We start from the raw sequence: 22193 nt of genomic DNA, 5'->3' as shown, positions 1-22193 counted from the left end.
GGTAGCGTCATTAGCACAACAACAACAATTTACCCGCAACGAAACTACCTTGATTGGCATATGCCGTAAATTCAAATGTCAAAATGTAAACGTTGTTTTACAATTTATCTTCTTCAAATGTGAATATATTTGTATTTTAATACTCTCCACCATCGCTGGCGACATTTGTGAGTTAATTTGCCATGTAAAAACTTCTCTCCAAAGAAGTGTCGCACTGCGGCACACCGTTCGGACTCGGCTTTAAAAAGGAGGCCCCTTATCATTGAGCCTAAACTTGAATCGAACAGCACTCATTGATATGTGAGAAGTTTGCTTAATTGCTTAATGGAATATTCATAAGAAAATTTGCAATTTTACCGATTTGAGATCTATAGTCACCCGCAAATTTACGTCGCCCAAAATTTTAGAAAAAAACAGTAAGGAAGGGCAAAAGTCGGGTGGTGCCCACTGTATAACCTACACCTGCCCTATAAGTACAAGGTGGGACCTATATCTGACGAACGTATATATGGGAGCTATATCTAATTCTGAACCGATTCCGAGCAAACTTCTCAGATAATGTGGTAGTCGTCGGGGAAAGCGTTATGCAAAATTTTGGCAAGATTGGTTAAACAATGCGCTTGCAGTGGCTCTTGGAGTGAAAATCTGGCGATATACATATATGACAGCTATATCTAAATCTGGGCCGATTTCTATGAAATTCACCAGTTACATTGAGAGTCTTAAGTAAATCCTTCCTGCAAAATTTCGACAGAACCGGATAACAAATGATCACTTTTTTGCAATATTTCTCAAAATCGGACGAACATATATATGAGAGCTATATCTAAATCTGAACCGATTACGAGCAAACTCCTCAGATACTGTGGCAGTCGTCAAAGAAAGCCTTTTGCAAAATTTTGGTAATATGGATCAATAAATGCGCTTGCTGCGACTCTAGAAGTTAAAATCGGGCGATATATATGTATGAGAGCTATATCTAAATCTGAACCGATTTCCATGAAATTCAACAGTAATATTGAGAGTCAAAAGAAAATCCCTTCTGCCGAATTTCGAGAAAATCGGTAAATAAAAGACCATTTTATTGCAATATTACTACAAATCAGACACACATATATGTGAGAGCTATATCAAAATCTGAACCGATTTTGACCAAACTCTATGTATATCGTGGTAGTCATCGAGGAAAGCGTTGTGCAATATTTTGGCAAGATTGGTTAATAAATGCGCTTGCTGTGACTCTAGATGTTAAAATCGGACGATATATATATATATATGAGAGCTATATCTAAATCTGAACCGATTTCCATGAAATTCACCAGTAATGCCGAGAGTTGTAAAAAAATCTTTCCTGCCAAATTTCGAGAGAATCGGTTAACAAATGACCATTTTATTGCATTATTACTGAAAATCGGACGAACATATATATGGGAGCTATATCCAGATCTGAATCGATTTTGACCAAACTCTATGTATATTGTGGTAGGTGTCGAGGAAAGCGTTGTGCAATATTTTGGCAAGATTGGTCAATAAATGTGCTTGCTGTGACTCTAGAAGTTAAAATCGGGCGATATATATGTATGAGAGCTATATCTAAATCTGAACCGATTTCCATGAAATTCACCAGTAATGTTTAGAGTCGTAAAAAAATCCTTCCTGCCAAATTTCGAAAGAATCGGTTAACAAATGACCATTTTAGTGCATTATTACTGAAAATCGGACGAACATATATATGAGAGCTATATCCAGATCTGAACCGATTTTTTCCAATTTCAATAGGCTTCGTCTCTATGCCGAAAAACATGCCTGTAGCAAATTTGAAGTCGATCGGATGAAAGCTGCGACCTGAACTTTGTACACAATTTAACATGGACAGATGGACAGACAGACGGACGAACAGACAGACAGGCGGACATAGCTAAATCGAATCAGAAAGTGATTCTGAGTCGATCGATATACTTATCAATGGGTCTATCTCTCTTCCTTTTGGGTGTTACAAACTAATTCACTAAGTTTTAATACCCATGAATTGAAATGCCATTGGTTTGATGTACCATGTGTTTTAAGGGCTTTTTTCGTATTGATAGCCCCCATTCAAATAACATGATCGTTAAAATAAACTGTCCACACAGCACCACATGATGGCTCTATTATCCTTTCATATTTAAAACTACACACTCCACACGCAATTTTCGTTTTTTTTGCCTCGTCCTGCATTGCATATGACCAATAACGGAAGGACATATCTATCGGTCGAGTAAAAATCTCTCATGTGAAAAATGTGTTGTTAGTTTCGATGTTTAATTTCAATTAAAAGCCTATCTAGTTTATTTCAATTTACAATAATTTTGGGACCATAACACAACATCGTCCATTAGGGCCCATTGATTTTTATCGCACGCACTCCTACTTCAACTCCTCCTCCTCCTCAGCCAAAGGAAAAGGTATTGGACAATTGCAATCAACTTGAAATTGCCAAAGGTCGAAAGTAATATACGAAAGGGTCATGTAATAGAAGAAAAAACTCCTTATGTTGCTTGAAGCATATGCAACATAACTTCTTACATACACACACACACTTTCATTTCATATGTAAAAAATTATCAAGGGGATAATGTAACAGGGAGTACAGCCTAGGTCTATGGTATTAATTTCTAGCAGACCTAGAAGGGAAAATTTATGATGACCTCTAAAGACAAGAAAGTTGAAATGAGTTTGAGAAGGAGGGGTCTTCAATGAAAGCTCAAAAAATTGGAAACTTGTAATACCCTCCACCATAGGATGGGGGTATACTAATTTCGTCATTCTGTTTGTAACACCTCGAAAGAGAAGTCTAAGGCCCCATAAAGTATATATATTCTTGATCTTCATGACATCTGTCCGTCCGTCCGCCCGCTCGTCCGTCTGTCGAAAGCACTCTAATTTTTGAATGAGCAAAGCTAGCCGCTTGGAATTTTGCACAAATACTTCTTATTAGTGTAGGTCGGTTGGGATTGTAAATGGGCCAAATCGGTCCATGTTTTGATATAGCTACCTTATAAACCGATCTTGGGTCGTGACTTCTTGAGCCTCTAGAAATTTTGCACGTAGTGATTTGGTATCACTTCCAACAACCGCGCTAAGTATGGTTCAAATCGGTCCATGTTTTGATATAGCTGCCATATAAACTGATCTTGGGTCTTGACTTCTTGAGCTTTTAGAAGGCTCAATTCCTACCCGATTTGGCTGAAATTTTGCATGAGGTGTTTTATTATGACTTCCAACAACTGTGTCAAATATGGTTCAAGTCGGTCCATAACTTGGATCTTGAGTTCTTGAGCCGCTAGAGGGCGCAGTTCTCGTTCGAAATTTTGCATGTAGTGTTTTGATATCACTTTCAACAATTGTGCTAAGTATCGGTTCAAATAGGTTCATAACTTGATATAGCTGCCATATAAACCGATAGTGGGTCTTGACTTCTTGAACCTCTAGAGGGCTCAATTTCTACCCGATTTGGCTGAACTGTGTCAAATATGGTTCAAGTCGGTCCATAACCTTGGATTTGAGTTCTTGAGCCGCTAGAGGGCGCAGTTATCGTCCAAAATTTTGCACGTAGTGTTTTGATATCACTTCTTGAGCCTCTAGAGGGCGCAATTCTTATCTGATTTGTACTGTGCTAAGTATGGTTCAAATTGGTTCATAACTTGATATAGCTGCCATATAAACCGATCGTGGGTCTTGACTTCTTGAGCCTCTAGAGGGCACAATTCTCGTCCGATTTGACTGAAGTGTTTTGATATCACTTTCAACAATTGTGCGAAATATGGTCCAAATCGGTTCATAACCTGGTATAGGTACCATATTAACCTATCTTGGATCTTGACTTCTTAAGCCACTATTCTCATCTGATTTGGCTAAAATTTTGCTCGAGGTGTTTTGTTATGATTTCCAACAACTATGTTAAGTATGGCGCAAATCGGTACATAACCTAATATAGCCCCCATATAAACCGATCTGGGATCTTGACTTCTTGAGCCTCTAGAGGGCGAAATTCTAACCCGATTTGGCAGAAATTTTGTGCAATGGCTTCTCCCATGACCTTCAACATGCGTGTTCAATATGGTCTGAATCGATCGATAGCTTGATGCAGCTCCCATATAAACCGATCTCCCGATTTTGCTTCTTGAGCCCCTACAAGGGGAAATTCTAATCCGAATGTGGTCTCGCACCCAGAACAGGTGCATTTTGAACTTTTCAGCCATCTCGTTAAGAGATTTGATGCAGTCGAAGGCGGTTTCTAAATTCAGAAATACGTTCTACAGAGATTCAATAGCAGCCTAGCTGTCTGAGCAGATATTTATGCCAAATATCGTTATTGCATTATGTTTTAGCCATTTCACCTTATCGCCTAGTCTGGTACTATCTATACAGAAGTCTGCGTATCTTCTATTACCAGGGATATTATAGTTCCAATCGTTTCTATCAGAAGTAATAGGACAGTACTATTTATCAAATAGCTGCTCAGGCAATGTGTAATGCACACTGCCTGAAACACCGGGCATTGTACCAAGGACATCATAAGGTCCGTAGCAGCAGCAAGACCAAATAGAAAGCTTCTTTACAACAGTGGTTGCAGCAATTTTTCTAGCCACAAAGTCAAGGGCATGTGGTGTAGCATGAAACTAAGTACATGAGATGTTGTCGTCTTCAGTGCGGCTGTGATACACAAATAATCCATCCTTTGAGTCCGCAGGAGTATTGAACAGAAGGTGAATTTTCGAAGCGCCGTCCACCAGACCACAACACTATATTGAGTTATAGGTCTGACAACGGCAGTATACAGCCAGAGTATGACTTGCGGTTTAACAGCCAATTTTGGTTAATGTTTTTTCGATTTGACTTCATGAGTCCATAGAACCCTGATTGAAACTTGGTATGTGAAGTATGTTGCCCATCACTATTCGTACAACATGTTGCCCAGATAGATTCATTAATAATATAGCCCCCACATAAACCTATTCTTAGGTTTGACTACTCGAGCCCCTAGATGTCTGAGGCATAACCCTATTTTATTTTTTCAAAATAAAGGAAATATAAACTGATTGAATTACTGTACCTTTGTTTTGATACCTCCATGTTTTGATATGGCTGCCATATACACCGATCTTGGGTCTTGACTTCTTGAGCCTCCAGAGTGCGCAATTCTTATCCGATTGGAATGAAATTTGGCACGACGTGTTTTGTTATGATATCCAACAACTGTGCCAAGTATGGTTCAAATCGGTTCATAATCTGATATAGCTGTCATATAAACCGATCTGGGGGCTTGACTTCGTGAGCTTCTAGAGGGCGCAGTTCTTTTCCGATTGGAATGAAATTTTGCACGACGTGTTTTGTTATGATATCCAACAACTGTGTCAAGTATGGTTCAAATCGGTCCATAACCTGATATAACTGTCATATAAACCGATCTTGGGTCTTGACTTCTTGAGCCTCTAGAGTGCGCAATACTTATCCGATTTGACTGAAATTTTGCACGACGTCGTTTGTTATGATATCCAACAACTGTGCCAAGTATGGTACAAAACGGTTCATAACCTGATATAGCTGCCATATGAACCGATTTGGGGTCTTGACTTCTTGAGCCTCTAGAGTACGCAATTCTTATCCGATTTGAATGAAATTTTGCACGACGTGTTTTGTTATGATATCCAACAACTGTGCCAAGTATGGTTCAAATCGGTTCATAACCTGATATAGCTGTCATATAAACCGATCTGGGATCTTGACTTCTTGAGCCTCTAGAGGTCGCAATTATTATCCGATTGGAGTGAAATTTTGCACGACGTGTTTTGTTATGATATCCAACAACTGTGCCAACTATGGTTCAAATCGGTGCATAACCTGATATAACTGTCATATAAATCGATCGTGGGTCTTGACTTCTTGAGCCTCTAGAGGTCGCAATTCTTATCCGATTTGAATGAATTTTTGTACGTAGTATTTTGTTATGATATCCAATAACTGTGCCAAGTATGGTTCAAATCGGTTCATAACCTGATATAGCTGTCATAGAAACAGATCTGGGGACTTGACTTCTTGAGCCTCTAGAGGTCGCAATTATTATCCGATTTGGCTGAAATTTTGCATGACGTATTTTATTCTTATTTTCAACAACTGTGTCAAATAAGGTTCAAATCAGTTCATAACCTGATATAGCTGTCATATAAACCGATCTGGGATCTTGACTTCTTGAGCTTCCAGAGAGCGCAATTTCTATCCGATTTGAATGAATTTTTGCACGTAGTATTTTGTTATGATATCCAATAACTGTGCCAAGTATGGTTCAAATCGGTTCATAACCTGATATAGCTGTCATAGAAACAGATCTGGGGACTCGACTTCTTGAGCCTCTAGAGGGCGCAATTCTTATCCGATTTGGCTGAAATTTTGCATGACGTATTTTATTCTTATTTTCAACAACTGTGTCAAATAAGGTTCAAATCAGTTCATAACCTGTTATAGCTGTCATATAAACCGATCTGGGATCTTGACTTCTTGAGCCTCTAGAGGTCGCAATTATTATCCGATTTGCCTGACATTTTGTACGACGGATTCTCTCAAGACCATCAACATATTGTGTTTATTGTGGTCTGAATCGGTCTATAGCCCGATACAGCTTCCATATAAATCGATCTCTCTATTTTACTTCTTGAGCCCCCAAAGGCCGCCATTCTTATTCGAATTGGCTGACATTTTACACAGTTCTCCAACATATAATTTAATTGTGGTCCAAACCGGACCATATCTTTATATCGCTCTAATAGCAGAGCAAATCTTTCCCAATATCTTGTTTTGTCTAAGAAGAGATACCAGGAAAAGAGCTCGACAAATGCGATCTATGGTGGAGGGTATATAAGATTCGGCCCGGCCGAACTTAGCATGCTTTTACTTGTTCTTGTTATTATTTTGATGTGCCAATGATATTTTTGTTTGCTTCCTCATTGAGCCTCACATGTATAATTTTCCCAACATTTTGAGAGTTATTTTTATAGTCTCAATTCATATTTCCAAATACAGCATTTGTTTTCATTTATTCCATCATTTCAATATCAAAATACTTGGTTTAAGATCTGAGTCCCTTTTACCTACCTATACACTTGTAAAAATTCTTTTTTGTAGCTATGAGTGTATGTTGGAATGTGTAAAAAACAGACATGCCTCACAATCTGACAACACTGCCATGTACATGCTTCGAAACCTTTTTTAGGTGAATAAAGATGACCAACTATGGCCAAACCACTTGACCATATCAATAGAAATTCATATGGCATCATAGGGGGCAGGGGTGAAGTTAGAAATGAGATAGAAAAATCTCATATGAATTTATCCCACCCCCTTCGCTAGGTACATAAAATACACATAAATCCTTGTTGCAAAAGGACAAACAACCAAGCCAAACAATTTTTGGTAGCGACTATGATAGAAAAACGGGCCATGTAAAATTTGTAAAGTCATTGATATTATCAAGAGTATGATTACGACGTCGCTTCTTCTTCTTCTTCTAGTTTTTTCTTCATTTTTTGTGTTGTACCCAAAAAAGGCGAAAAAGAGTATTCAGAGTCAAAGGAAAAAAAAGACTTCAAACCAAAGTTCATTTTCTCTTGGCCAAAGGTGAAAGGCTATATAATGGTGATGTCAATGATGGTGATGATTACAGTATGATAACTTAAAAATGAGAAAGAGAAGCGGTGTTGTGCATGTCCACAAGGAAAAGCAAAGTTCCAAAATATTGGAAAAAAAAAATTATTTGAAGTTAAGAAGGCACTGAGCTACGATGAAATGGTGTTTTAACATTTCTAAAACAAATAAAAACATGCTGAGTTTTTTAAAAATATAAAACAATCTTTACGCTTGAGTCTTCTATATCATGTCAAATGATGAATATTAGGTTAGGTTGAAAAGAGGGTGCAGATATTAATCCGCCCCATGCCACTATGACCATACACATAAGCCAGTAATCGGCTTGTTGTGCGCTCTAAAGACAATAAAGTAACCCCTAAAAAAAGTTTATGTTACGAATTCCATGCTACTTACAAAATATTGGCTTAGGTGTATGTCCATAGTGGCATGGGGTGGATTAATATCTGCACCCTCTTTTCAACCTAACCTATAAAATTCTCAATTGTTTTCAATACCACTTCCCTAAGTTGGTTCATGTCTGGTATTACGTCCCCACCTAAGTGCCGGTATCTGTTAGACGCGAATGCCGTGCAATGACATAGGAATCCTCCAACGTCTCATCATCTTCCCCGCATGCTCTACACATGCTATAACTTGCCGCACCGATTGTACATAAGTGAGCTCGAAGTCCTATGTGTCCATTTATGATACCAAAAGCTATACTGACCTCCTTCTTGCTTCCTTTCAGTAACAGCCTCGTTCACTCACGATCTGGATCCCCCCATAGGATTTTCGCCGTCTTACCGACCGTTTCGCTGTTCCACAATGTTGCATGTGCATTCGTCACCCATCCCCTTAACCAGGACTGCGTCGACCCGAAAGTCTTCGGGTTAACCAAGTTTATTGACGGCAGTCCTTTGGCCTTCACCGCTAAATCGTCTGCCCTTTCATTCCCCCTTACTACGTCATGGCACGGCACCCAAACGATGCGGATTTTGCCATCCTCAGAGAAGGCGTTAATTTCCTTCTTACACTGCAAGACTGTCCGTGATCTTACCGTCCTGGTTGTTATTGCCCTCATGGCAATTTTACTGTCGGTAAAGATGTTCACACTCGACGTCCTCGCGTTAGGACCACACCACTTCACGCATTCCATAATCGCCCGGATATCCGCCTGCAGGGCCGTATTATGGTCAGGCAGTCTAAAACCTTAATATGGACCTGCAGGCGGAGATCCGGGCGATCACGGAATGCGTGAAGTGGTGTGGTGCTGATGATGAATATTAATAACTGCATTTTTATGAATAGCCATATTTGGGAGAATTTCATCAGAGTTTGAACATCCTCCACGTGTTTTGCAAGTTTAAGATATTTTCAACTTTTTAGAATTTGAACATTCTCTGATTATGTTGTAATTGAGCGCTTTCCATTTTGACACATTTTTTAAGCTATGGCAACGGAATATTGACTATAGAGTCGAGGCCATTCGTTTATCTGTAATATTAATAAGGTGTTTACCAGAGAACTGCATGAGACCCAAAATTTGGCACTCTATAGCCATTGGCCAAAGCAATTGTCTGTATCGCATGCCAGATAAAAACAATGTTGGAGAAAAAGATTCACGATCGTTTTGGTAATCGTTCAGTGAATGTCATTATCAATTTGGTTGACGGACATCGTGTGTTGTTTGCAAATGAACACCACTCGGATGAGTGCCATATGAAGCCAAAGCAAGCAGAGGAATGAGACATCAAGTTTTGCAGATCGGCACAGATATACTCCGTTGTTTTTTTGCATTTGCTTTTTTTTGGATCAGAAAATTCTTTTATCAGCGACGTACGAGCTGCCTATCTCCGTCTGTTTAAAAGTGATGGACTTGCTTCCACTTTTTTCTTTACTCAAGCCATTACAAAGCATGCAAAATAATTTCAGCTCTCATAAATTTGAACGGTAGCTGTGTGTGTGTGTGTCTTCTAACCAGTTAGGGCCCTGGTGAGCCCTGGTGAGTATTGCTCAAAATGTAAAATAGGGCCAGTAATCATTTTATGCTCATCAACAAAAACACTTACAATAGCTCCACGAATTTAAAGGAATCTTTTATGTTTTGGCCCGGTCGACACGGGATAACTATGAGCATCACACAGGCTGGAACTTTGAGCTGCGACTTGTATGGTGTCCATCGTTACCACGGGAAGCTCAGCTAAAAGCTACCGGGGGCGTCCACAGATTGCAGATGGTGGAAAGCTCCGTTTTTATGCGGAGTAGATGCAAATGCGGCCGCGGGCAGTCGGCGATTTTTGAGAGAGGAGAGTCCCAACTTTTGCCTTTTCTTACAGGTTTTCGTCTTTGTTTACGGATTAGGGCCCTGTATCATAAGCGAGTGTCAATCATAGCATTTTACGATTGTGTGAGGTCGGCTGTAAATAAAAGACATAGTAGTTGACAAAGCACACTGCTTTGAGGTACACCTACTCGAATAAGTTTGATTGAGCTGGTTTCACCGGCTATCTGAACACAAATATTCCATAAATATATATTGGTAATATCTTTTTTTATTTTGTAAACTAGGCCTTTTTACCATACTTCTACCATACTATCTCTGGAAGAAAAAGGCGTAAAAGTGGTCGCGTATGCTGATGATGTGGCAATTGCGGTAAGGGAAAAGTTTCCCAACACTCTAAGAGATATACTTCAGGAAGCACTACGTGCAATAGCAAAGTGGGATTCCGAAAGTGGACTAGGTATCAATCCGTGGAAGGCAGAAGTAGATCTTTTCAGCAGGAGATACAAGTTGCCTTCAGTGGAACCTGTTTCCTTGAGTGGAGCGAATGTTTCATTTACAGAAAGGGCAAAATACATGGGTGTTTTGGTGGACAGGAAATTGAACTTCAAATCCAATATTTTGGAAGGGACAAGAAAGGCACCTGCAAAAGCCATTGGCAAAAGTTGTGAGTTTAGACCGCGTGTCATGCATTGGGTATATACTGTAGTTGTCAGACCTATAAAGTTATATGGTGTTGTGGTCTGGTGGACGGCGCTTCAATACTTAACCGGAACCAAACGATGGCTTGTTTGTGCATCACAGCCTCACTGAGGACGACACCATCTGATGCACTGAATTTAATGCTTCATCTTATGCCTCTGGTCATTATGGCCATTCATTGGGGATATACTGCAGTTGTCAGACCTATAATGCTATATGGTATTGTGGTCTGGTGGACGGCACTTCAATACTTAACCGAATCCAAAGGATGGCTTGTTTGTGCATCACAGCCTCACTGAGGACGACACCATATGATGCACTGAATTTAATGCTACATCTTATGCCTCTGGACATTATTGTCATGCATTGGGTATATACTGCAGTTGTCAGACCTATTGTGCTATATGGTGTTGTGGTCTGGTGGACGGCACTTCAATACTTAACCGGATCCAAAGGATGGCTTGTTTGTGCATCACAGCCGCACTCTGATGCATTGAATTTAATGCTACATCTTATGCCTCTGGACATTGTGGCTACCCAAATTGCCGTGAGGTTAAGGGAGCTTTCTCATTGGTCATGTGGCGGCTACGGATACTGTTTATCCTTGATGCAATATCCGATGTTTCAGACAGTGTTGATAACATCCTACCTGAGCCGCTTTTTGTTAAAACGTACTGTACCACACTTGATAGAACCGATTGGAACCATGATATCCTTGGTAACAGAAGTTACATAGACTTCGGAAGGTTCCTAATAAAACGACCAGGTGGGCTTTGGGGTGTACTCTAAAGATCTAGAACTGGTCATATCGAAAATGTTACCCGACCACTGCAGTGTGTATCAAGCGGAGATACTTGCAATTAAGGAAGTGGTGGAATGGCTAAGATATAATGTCATTACGACGATTGACATAAATATATTATCAGACAGCCAGGCAGCCATTAAATCACTGGAGAACGTATTTCTGAACACAAAAACCCCCCTTAACTGTCGCAGATCTCTCATCGAGATGGCTGAGCAGTTCAAAATTCACCTCTTCTGGTTGCCGGGCCACAGAGATATCCCAGGGAACTGTAAAGCGGACGAGCTTGCGAGACTAGGAACTACCCTACACCTTCCAGGGATACTGGAATCTGAGGGTATGCCTCTAGCGATATGTAAGCTAAGTTTCAGGACCTGGCCCGAAGGAAAACGAATGATAGATGATCACAAAGAGGTGACTGTGAGCATTCCAAAGCTATGTGGCCTAATCTAGACTTGAAGAGGTCTACTGCTTTGCTTTCATTGGCTAGAACAGACGTCTCACTCATTGTGTCCGTCATGACAGGTCACTGTCTAATTGGAAAACAAGCTGACAGACTGAAGGTTGCCAGCAACGACTTTTGCAGAAGCTGTGAGGACATTGAAGAAGATGAGGCTATAGAACATCTTTTGTGTGTGTGTTCCGCACTAGCAGTTCGAAGGAGTTCTACTTTAGGTTCTCTTTTCTTGAAGAACCTGTTTGATTTAGCGGATGTGAACATTCGCAAGTAATTGGGCATCCTAAAGCGATCTGGATGGTTCAACGTAAGGATCTGGAAGGCATCATCCTTCTTCTGTTCCTGTGGTATATTTTATCTCAGAGGAATACTTAAGCAAACATTGTCTTCAAATAGTTTTATTTCCCCAATGTTCTATTGAAGTAAATATCTTAAGACTTATAGTCTATTGAAATGCTCAATGCTTGATTGCCCAGAGGTCCTTTCTTATAATGCAATCTTAATAATTACCACAAAGTAATGCTAATGGTAATGAAATGACATTAACTGATTAAAGAAAAGTGTTCCATAAGTGCAGGATTTTGATAAATGTTCATTGTATGTGAATGTGAATGATGACATAACAGGTCTTTGCTCTATTCGGCATAAGTGAACTGTGAAATGTCATTTAAAAAGTGTCACAATGTTGCTAAAAAGGTTCATGACCCAAAAGGCTGAAGACAAACGTGTTACCCCCGGACTATGTGGAGCGCCGACAACACTAAGTTGTTGATTGTGTAACTTTTCTTTGTTCTTAGTTTAGGTGGCTGCATGGCCGGCATGCTGGCTTACTTGAATGCCTGGCTAACGTTTAGGGTTGCCCGTTTTGGAATTTTTCTGCTAAATATGGTTTTTTTTTGGTTTAGTAAAAGTAGTTTATCTTCTTAAAGGACATTAGAAGGCCATTGATTTATAGTGATTTCTCGAAAGTCTTGCATTCTAGGATGAAGATTAATGTTCACTCCGAATTTTGCACAATTCTTTGCATTTGCAAACGATTCGGCGATAAGAGCCAGAAGATTGCCTTCGATATTTTGTTTGCAAATTTGACCTGGGAGAATATATTTATGAAAACTCTTTCAAGTTATACGTTTGGTAATTTTAAAAGGATTTGTTGGTATAAAAATTAATACAAAAATAACTATTTTAAAAAATTGTAAATCTTTTGGGCAGAATGTTCGTTGGCAACACTGTTAACATTATGTGCTAAAGGTGTCTTGGTAATTTTTATCACCAGCACAAAGCAATTGCAGGATTCCATGGACAATTGCCTGCAATGACATTTGTGTAATAATGCATCCACCATCCCTAGCCACATTTTCTAGGGCGACAAAATGTTCGTGATGAAAGCTGTCAGTAGATGTGTTTTTGTCTTTTCCTCCTGTTATTGTCTGCTGATGTTTTTGTGGGCAGGATCTACTATGTGTTCGATGTCATGTCCTAAGTAAAAAACGTCATCGTCATCATCATCACTGCCACCATACTCGCAATCATCTCCATTATCATCATAGTCTGCTTTCTTGGTGCAAAACAACAGCAACATTTGTCTTCTATCGCTGTCACTGACGACAACTGCTATTAAATGACGAAAAACGAAGAAATGAAATAAACTTTTATCACACGACATGCTCAATTAAAAGAGAATTTGCAGTGCTTAAAAACAATCGACGGCAATCTTTTGTTCAATGTGATTGCGCCATTTGAGAATGTGTTGAATTCAGATTTAAGCCAAACTCACCTTTGACTCTGCACACTTTCATCTTTTGCATCTCCGGCTCATCTCTAGTATTTGCATGGCTCATCGGCACCGGCCCCATCACAACCATTACAGACATTGAGTCATCGCTTGGATGGAAGACACAAAGGGGGATTCACACACACACACACACACACCAAAAGACAACAACAAATAGCAAAACATATTTCAAATCGATTTCCCGTCCAGTGATGTGTAACATTCATCCCTGAATTGTCTGTGCCATGGCCGAGGAAGGTGGTGGTGAGTGGGAGGGTGATTTTGGGTGCTTTTTGACTATGAAGTCACAATGTCGGCTTTTGTTCTCTGTGATATGGCACACGGAAGATTTCTCTGAGAGGTATGGTGAATTTGAACAAGTTTCTGAAGCGCATGCTCAACTTTTTACACTGAAAAAAATTGGAAAATAATAATGATGTAGGGTTGAAATTATCTAGGTAGTGAGCTTAAGACTAAGATCAATTGAACCCATAGATAGGGTATCACAAAGTCCAATAAAAAAGCATTTTATTTACTGAAATCTTACCGCAAGCTATCATTCATTCATCATGCTCCAACAGTTGTCCTGACAATGAGTTCTTAAAATACGGAAATCATGTGCAGAATCCCACCTTGACTCTGTCTCTTTCATGGCTATGACTTGTATTAGTTTAGGAAATTCGGCAAATTACATGTAAGCGAGATTGGTTGCGGTTTAGCTATCCGAGGCCGAGCCCTTTCCAGCATACTGGAATGTCGGCGTGTTCAGAAATAAAAGTTGTTGTTATGCCATTAGCTTGCAGTTTACTTAGATATTTTGTACAGTTAGTTTCAAAGGTGGAAGATTCCTTGGTAGAATTTTGATTGTGCCCATCGGTATAGAGCAATCCTCTGAATGAAAGACATTACACTCAACCGGCAGTCTCAAGGACATGCTGATGTACTAATGCATCAGAGAGGACCTCTAATCTCTTTCCTGACATCATTTTAGAGTCTTTCGTGTAGATCGAGTTATTATCGTTCTCACATATTGGGTTGCCCAAAAAGTAATTGCGGATTTTACATATAGTCGGCGTTGACAATTTTTTTCACAGCTTGTGACTCTGTAATTGCATTCTTTCTTCTGTCAGTTATCAGCTGTTACTTTTAGCTTGCTTTAGAAAAAAAGTGTAAAAAATGATTAAAGTTCATTCTAAGTTTTATTAAAAATGCAATTACTTTCTTTTAAAAAATCCGCAATTACTTTTTGGGCAACCTAATAAAATATGAGCCACCCAACCTTTCCTGTAGTAAATTGGTATCCTAAAGATGCCATCTTGTATCGCTCTCAGTGCCAGGAAGTGTAAGACCTTCGTCAGATTTCCTTTACTCTCTTCATTCCACCTTCCTTAACTCTCCTTCTTCAATATGTCGAGTTCCATTACTTTGAGCGTAACAGAATACTTCCAATCCAGCATACCCCTGCGCACCTTAAAGATCCCGTGGACCTAAGAATGGAAGACATTCATCGCAGAAAGTCATTTGAAATCCGTATGGTGTAAATTTGCCCACGAATATCCCTTTCTAGAGTAGGGTACATCCTGAGCGAAATAGATTTGCCGTGAAGTTTATCTTTATAGGATAATGGATAAAAATTGCCATGCAATTGGAGCTATATCAGGTTATGGACCGATTCGGATCATACTTGGATAAAAATTGCGCCATCTAAAAGCTTTAGAAGTCAAGATCCAAGATCAGTTTATATGGCATGGTCCAATATGGCACGTTTACAATCACAATCGACCTACACTGGCAGGAAGCTTTACTCCTTCGAAAGTAAGCGTGCTTTTTTCAGGCGGGCGGACATGGCTAGGTCGACTAAAAATGTCATGGCGATCAAGAATATATATTCTTTATGGGTTGTTAGACGACTATTTCGATGTGTTACAAACGGAATGACGAAAAAAGTATACGCCCCTTCCTATGGAGGAGGGTTCCATATGGACTTAAGCTAAACAGATTTTCTTGAAATCACAGATGGTTCTGAATCGTCCCATGGTCAAAATAAGGCACTTAATTTTTAGATATCAGAAGGGGGACGTACCCTCCCCCTTGCCCTAATTTTCCAAAATACCAAATCTCGGTGATGGGTTTGGCTGTTCAAGCAAAATTTTGTTTGCATTATAAAAACAAAAATTTGGTATCCAAATTTGAGGTGGGTTACCTAAGGGGCGTTCCTACACCCAAAGCACGCAAAATGGATATATAGAGCAATCATGACAATATGGAACTCAAATTTAAGGTATTTGAGAGTAGAAAACGAATATGATATTCAAATGTGGGCCGCCCAACCCCCAAACAGTCCCCAAAATCGGACATTTACTGACCATATTCACTTTTGGGACTTAGCGTCTGGCGGTCCACCAAACCATAGCATATCAGACCTATATACCAACCATGGCAATATGGAACTCGAATGATAGATATTTGGGAGTAGAGCACGAATATAATGTCCACATTCGGGCTCAAGTATCTGGGAGGTCACCTCACACTCAAATAATCCCCGAATTGGACATTTCTACCGACCGTTCCAATATGGGGCTCTAATGAAAGATATGTGGGAGTAAAGTACGATTTAACATCCACATTGATTGAGGGGCCGTCCCACCACCAAACAAGATGTATTTACCGACCATGTCAATATAGGGCTCCAATAAAAGCTATTAGAGAGTGAAAGAAGATGCAGCGGAGCATCCCTGAAAATTTTTCAAGACAATTTCTTCTAATCAATAACAAGCCCCCATAATAATGTAACTGTTTATTATCCTTACAATTGAAACCCTAATGGAGGCTGTTGTAACCATGCTTTCAAAGGCCCTAGCATTTTGTAAGAATCACCTATTCAGCAACAAAATTAAGAAATGAAAGAGAATCTTACAGAAAGAGAATCAAAAAAGAGTCCAAAAATCCCAACGGCTACATATAGATGGCTGACACGATCTGGGCCAAATTGAAGAAGGATGTCGATTGATCTAACACAACTCACTGTCTCAAATTTTGGCAAAATCGGATAATAAATGCACCTTTTATGGGCCCAAGACCTTAAATCGAGCGATCGGTCTATATGGCAGCTTTATCCAAATCTGGACCGATCTGGGCTAAATTGAAGAAGGATATCGACTGGCCTAAGACAACTCACTGTCTCAAATTCTGGCAAAATCGGATAATAAATGCACCTTTTATGGGCCCAAGACCTTAAATCGAGCGATCGGTCTATATCCAAATCTAAACCGATCTGGGCCAAAATGAAGAAGGATATTGACTGGCCTAACACAACTCACTGTCTCAAATTTTGGAAAAATCGGATAATAAATGCACCTTTTATGGACCCAATACCTTAAATCGAGTGATCGGTCTATATGGCAGCTATATCCAAATCTGGACCGATCTGGGCCAAATTGAAGAAGGATATCGACTGGCCTAACACAACTCACTGTCTTAAATTATTAAATCTTGTATATCTATTGATATTGCTCTTTCATTCATACATTAATAAATAAATTCTTATTATTAGTTTATCAAATAAATAAATAAATAAAATAAATATTATCACTACATATATTAAAATTCTGTAATATCTTTCCTACCATCTCTCTAAAAGAACATTTTACAGCGTGATCGTGTTTTTAAACAACAAAAGTACGCTGAAACAGCGTCTCATTGTCTAAAATATTCTGCTTTATTTATGGACATAAAACAAGTCCCAGTCCTGTTAGACATTGTTGAAGAAATTCACCACCACCACTCTGCAAAAAGAGTCAATTAGCAAAAACAATGCAACACAAATTGACAGATGTCAAACCGCAGAGAGCGCCTGACCGATTTCTTGGAGCCATGGCGGAGAAGTTAAAAAATACCAAAGCTAAAAGTGAAAATTCCCATAGAAGAACAAATCAGTAGACGTTTAGACGTGGTCGTGTTCAAAGGTAAAATAGCTAAACGGAAAAGGAGCAAACATTTTTACTCTCAAATGCTCCACTAAACAACTAAAAACACACAGTAAAAGGGGAAAGAATATACAAATAATAATAATAATAAAAAGCAAAACAAATAAGTGAAGTGAAGTCAATAGAAAGAAAAACAAAGAAATTAACCCCTCAAACTAATCAAAGTGTATAGAATGAGCTAGAACCTTAAGCAAAAAATAAACCTTAGCAAATATTTGTGTTCTAATTGAATAAAATTTACTATTCTCCGCAAACAAACAGACGGAGGAAAACAACAAGCAACAAAATCCAAATAAATCTTACAAACAAGACGAAAGCAGATAAAGAAGAAAGGAATTAAATCAGAAGGCAGCAAACGGCATTACCACAGTATTTGTACATGCGCACAAGGGGACCCGGGGGAGTAAAGTGTGCAAAAAAAAAGAAAAAAACAAAGTGTAAACTGTTTTGTGTGTAAGGTGTTTGGGTCGGGCGAGAGTGCGAGAGAAAGTCTGAGAGCATGTGGATGATTGGAAAAGTGAGTAAAAGGTTGAGTGAATGAGTTGTAAATAAGACGACTGCATGAAGAAGCTGGACTGAGTTTCTGCAAATGTGAGTGCGGGTGTGTGGTTGCGTGGTTGACAAATTCAGAATAGCCAAACTGTCTGTGTGTGAGTGTCAGTGTCGCCGTTGCTTGTAGACAATAGTAATTAAATTCCTTTTGGGAAAAAACTACAAAAAAACAAGTGTCAAAGTATTTTTTGTTGTTTCCTCTGTCTTGTTGTAACTGCCTCGAACCGGTAAAACGCGTTGATTTGTTTAATGCGGCGAATAGTTGAAGATTTGAAGAATTTCACTTTACAAAATATATAAAAACAAAATTTTAATTATTTTTCAAAGGTGTTTACAGTGCAAAATTCTGTTCTTATACTCGATTGAAATCAGACAACTACAACTGAAAATCAATAAATAAATAAAATAATTGTTCCATACAAGTTGTGAAAACTCAATTTTAACTATTATGAAGTGTTTAGTGTGGCTCACGACCATTATTGGTCTGGTCTTATTGATGTCATCATCGTTGGCCCCTGGCGCTGAAGCCAAGAAACCTAAAAAGTATATTGGCGAAAATGGCGGTGATTTTGAATTTATCGATGAGGTAAGTCACTCACTCAGTAGACGACTAGCAAAGCAAGCATACTAAAATTCCTATTTGTACCACCACCACCACCATAACCAACCCCACTGACAACGACATATCATCGCAACGATGACGGCGACAAAGATTTCCCATCCCCTCATAGATCAATGTCTAACATTTTTGCCTTATTTTAGATGGTTACTTGAGGGCAGGGTTGCCATTTATGAAACGAAAAAAAGATGAATTATGGGCAACCCCGAAACAATATTTTTTTTGGGGTTATTGTATTTGTTATTATATGTTGCCAAAAGCTATTTTGTTTTGTTTATTCTTTATAAAGATATATTGTCGTACAATATGTATGTTTAAAATTAAAAATTAAATGAAAAGGTAAATTAAGTAGAAAAGAGTCAAAAGGGGATAACTTTTTTTTGTTGTTTGGTTATATTGTATTGGAATATTATAAAAGATGGCAATGAGTTTTTAATAGTCCCAACTTTTAAGATGATTTAGACATGTCCGTATGTCTGCACGTGCAAGTCTAAAGGCATGCAGCAAATCGACATGATGATGCATGTTGCTCACAAATTTCACCATCAAAAGTGAGGGTATAAACTCGGTGTTGAAAATTTGAATAAAGGCTTTCTGGAGGTTGATAAACGAACCTCAGCTATCAAGTATTGTAGTATATGAATGAATCATAGCAATCACAAAATAAAGATCCCCGACACTATAAAGTTTATATATTCCTATTCTTTTTGATAATTTCAAGTCGTCTGCAGACATCATGTACACTCGTACGATCGAATAAATTAATCCACTTGACATTTTTCACGGACACTTCTTATTGATGAAGCTCGTTAAGGAATGCAGATGGGAGAGAGAGGTTCATATCTGGATATAGCTCCTATATAAAACTGCACTTTTATTTTTATACCCTACACCACTACTGTGGTACAGGGTATTATAACTTAGTGCATTTGTTTGTAACACCCAAAAGGAAAAGAGATAGACCCATTGATAAGTATGCCGATCGACTCAGAATCACTTTCTGTTTCGATTTAGCTATGTCCGTCTGTCTGTCCGCGTATCCAAGTTAATTTGTGTACAAACTACAGGTCGCAATTTTCATCCGATCGTCTTCAAATTTGGTATGGGCATATTTTTTGGCTAAGAGACGAAGCATATTGAAATTGGAAAAATCGGTTCAGATTTGGATATAGCTCCCATATATATGTTCGTCCGATTAGCAGTAATAATGCAATAAAAAGTTCATTTGTTAACCGATTCTCTCAAAATTTGGCAGGAAGGACTTACTTATGACTCTCGACGTTACTGGTGAATTTCATAGAAATCGGTTCTGAGTTATATAGTTCTCATATATATATATATATATATATATATATATATATATATATATATATATATATATATATATATATATATATATATATATATATATATATATATATATATATATATATATATATATATATATATATATATATATATGTATATATATATATATATATATATATATATATATATGTATATATATATATATATATATATGTATATATATGTATATATATATATATATATATATACATATATATAGCCAGATTTTCACTCCTAGAGCCATTGCAAGCGCATTTATTGACCAATCTTCGCCTTCTTCGACGACTACCACAATATATGAGAAGTTTGCTTGAAATCGGTTCAGATTTAAATATACCTCTCATATATATGTTCGTCCGATTAGCAGTAATAATGCAATAAAAAGTTCATTTGTTAACCGATTCTCTCAAAATTTGGCAGGAAGGACTTACTTATGACTCTCGACGTTACTGGTGAATTTCATAGAAATCGGTTCTGAGTTATATAGTTCTCATATATATATATATATATATATATATATATATATATATATATATATATATATATATATATATATATATATATATATATATATATATATATATATATATATATATATATATATATGTATATATATATATATATATATATACATATATATAGCCAGATTTTCACTCCTAGAGCCATTGCAAGCGCATTTATTGACCAATCTTCGCCTTCTTCGACGACTACCACAATATATGAGAAGTTTGCTTGAAATCGGTTCAGATTTAAATATACCTCTCATATATATGTTCGTCCGATTTGCAGAAATAATGCAATAAAATGGTCATTTGTTAACCGATTCTCTCGAAATTTGGCGGAACGGATTTTCTTATGAGTCTCGACATTACTGGGGAATTTCACAGAAATCGGTTCAGATTTAGATATAACTCTCATATATATCGCCCGATTTTCACTCCTAGAACCATTGCAAGCGCATTTATTAACCAATCTTTCCAAAACTTTGTACAACGGTTTCAGAATTAGATATAGCTCCTATATATATGTTCGTCAGATTTTGTGCAATTTGCAATAATGTTGTCAATTGTCAATCGTGGTTATTACAGTTTGAATATATTTGCTCGCCGAGGTCCATCAAAATTGGTTCAGAGTTGGAAATAGCTCCCACATTGTACCTATAGGGTAGGTGTAGGGTATTATACAGTCGGCACCGACCGAATTTTGCCCTTCCTTACTGGTTTTTAATCAAAACGCTGGGAATTTTTCCTTTATATTTATGTGGTGCATTGGGTTAGACAGAATAGTTAAGCAGACAGAAGACTACAGACTACAATAAACCATTTTCTCAGTAGGGCATGATCCGGTCAGCTGGGCAATCTATAAAGCAGTGCAAGGCTGCTAAAAATGATCCACGGCTCGGGTCGGATAAATTTTCCGACTCCGGCTTGATAATTTCGATTCTGGTTGACTCCGTGCATACAACCTTTCGTCAGAAATGATACAACTGATGTCTAAGGAACAAAAACTGAAGAAAAGTCGATAAAATTAAGCCACACCACCCAGGTTGCCACGATATTTAAGGGACTTTTAGAGTCTCTAGAAGCTTATATTTTTCACGCTACATCAGGTTAGGGCTACATTTGGCATATGATAGATAACAAAAGTCATCATACATTTTTTTTATCAAAACGAATAATAATTGGGTGCTCTATGGAAATAAGACATCAAGTCGGGAAATCGGTTATATGCTTTGTTAATTTATACACCGGTTTAGACTGTACTTGATTCGGATGATGAATGTTTTAGCAAAATTCCTCATTAACATTTTCAGTTTCAGATTAAAGTGTTGCCCTCCCAGAAATTCAATTGAGAGATCGGTTTATATGGGAAATATATCAGATTGTGGACCGATTTGGACATCTTAGGGCGCTAGGAATCGAGTAAAGAAATCGGTCTATGAGGGAGCTATATCGTTTTGTGGACCAATTTGAACCATACTTTGCATGAATGTTGGAAGTCGTAGCAAATC

At 38.2% G+C, this 22193-nt stretch overlaps 1 protein-coding gene across 3 annotated transcripts in view; it reads left to right on the top strand.

The window, feature by feature from the left end:
- The first annotated feature begins 17538 nt into the window (after positions 1 to 17538).
- The window catches only part of LOC106091746 (proteoglycan Cow), a 460306-nt gene continuing 455651 nt past the window's right edge, over positions 17539 to 22193 (top strand). Inside the window, exons 1-2 of one of the 3 annotated variants that reach the window (XM_059363931.1) lie at positions 17539 to 17643; positions 18544 to 18802. In XM_059363931.1, the coding sequence (XP_059219914.1) occupies positions 18665 to 18802 (138 nt within the window). In that variant the 5' untranslated portion in view covers positions 17539 to 17643; positions 18544 to 18664. Of the gene's footprint in view, positions 17644 to 18490; positions 18803 to 22193 lie in introns of those variants that run through there. The other 2 variants (XM_059363932.1, XM_059363933.1) reach the window with 2 other exon arrangements.

The sequence above is a fragment of the Stomoxys calcitrans genome, chromosome 2 (assembly GCF_963082655.1).
Source record: "Stomoxys calcitrans chromosome 2, idStoCalc2.1, whole genome shotgun sequence".
NCBI classification, from domain to species: domain Eukaryota; kingdom Metazoa; phylum Arthropoda; class Insecta; order Diptera; family Muscidae; genus Stomoxys; species Stomoxys calcitrans.
The sequence above is the reverse complement of the archived record's forward strand: the minus strand, read 5'-3'. Positions and strand labels throughout refer to the sequence as shown.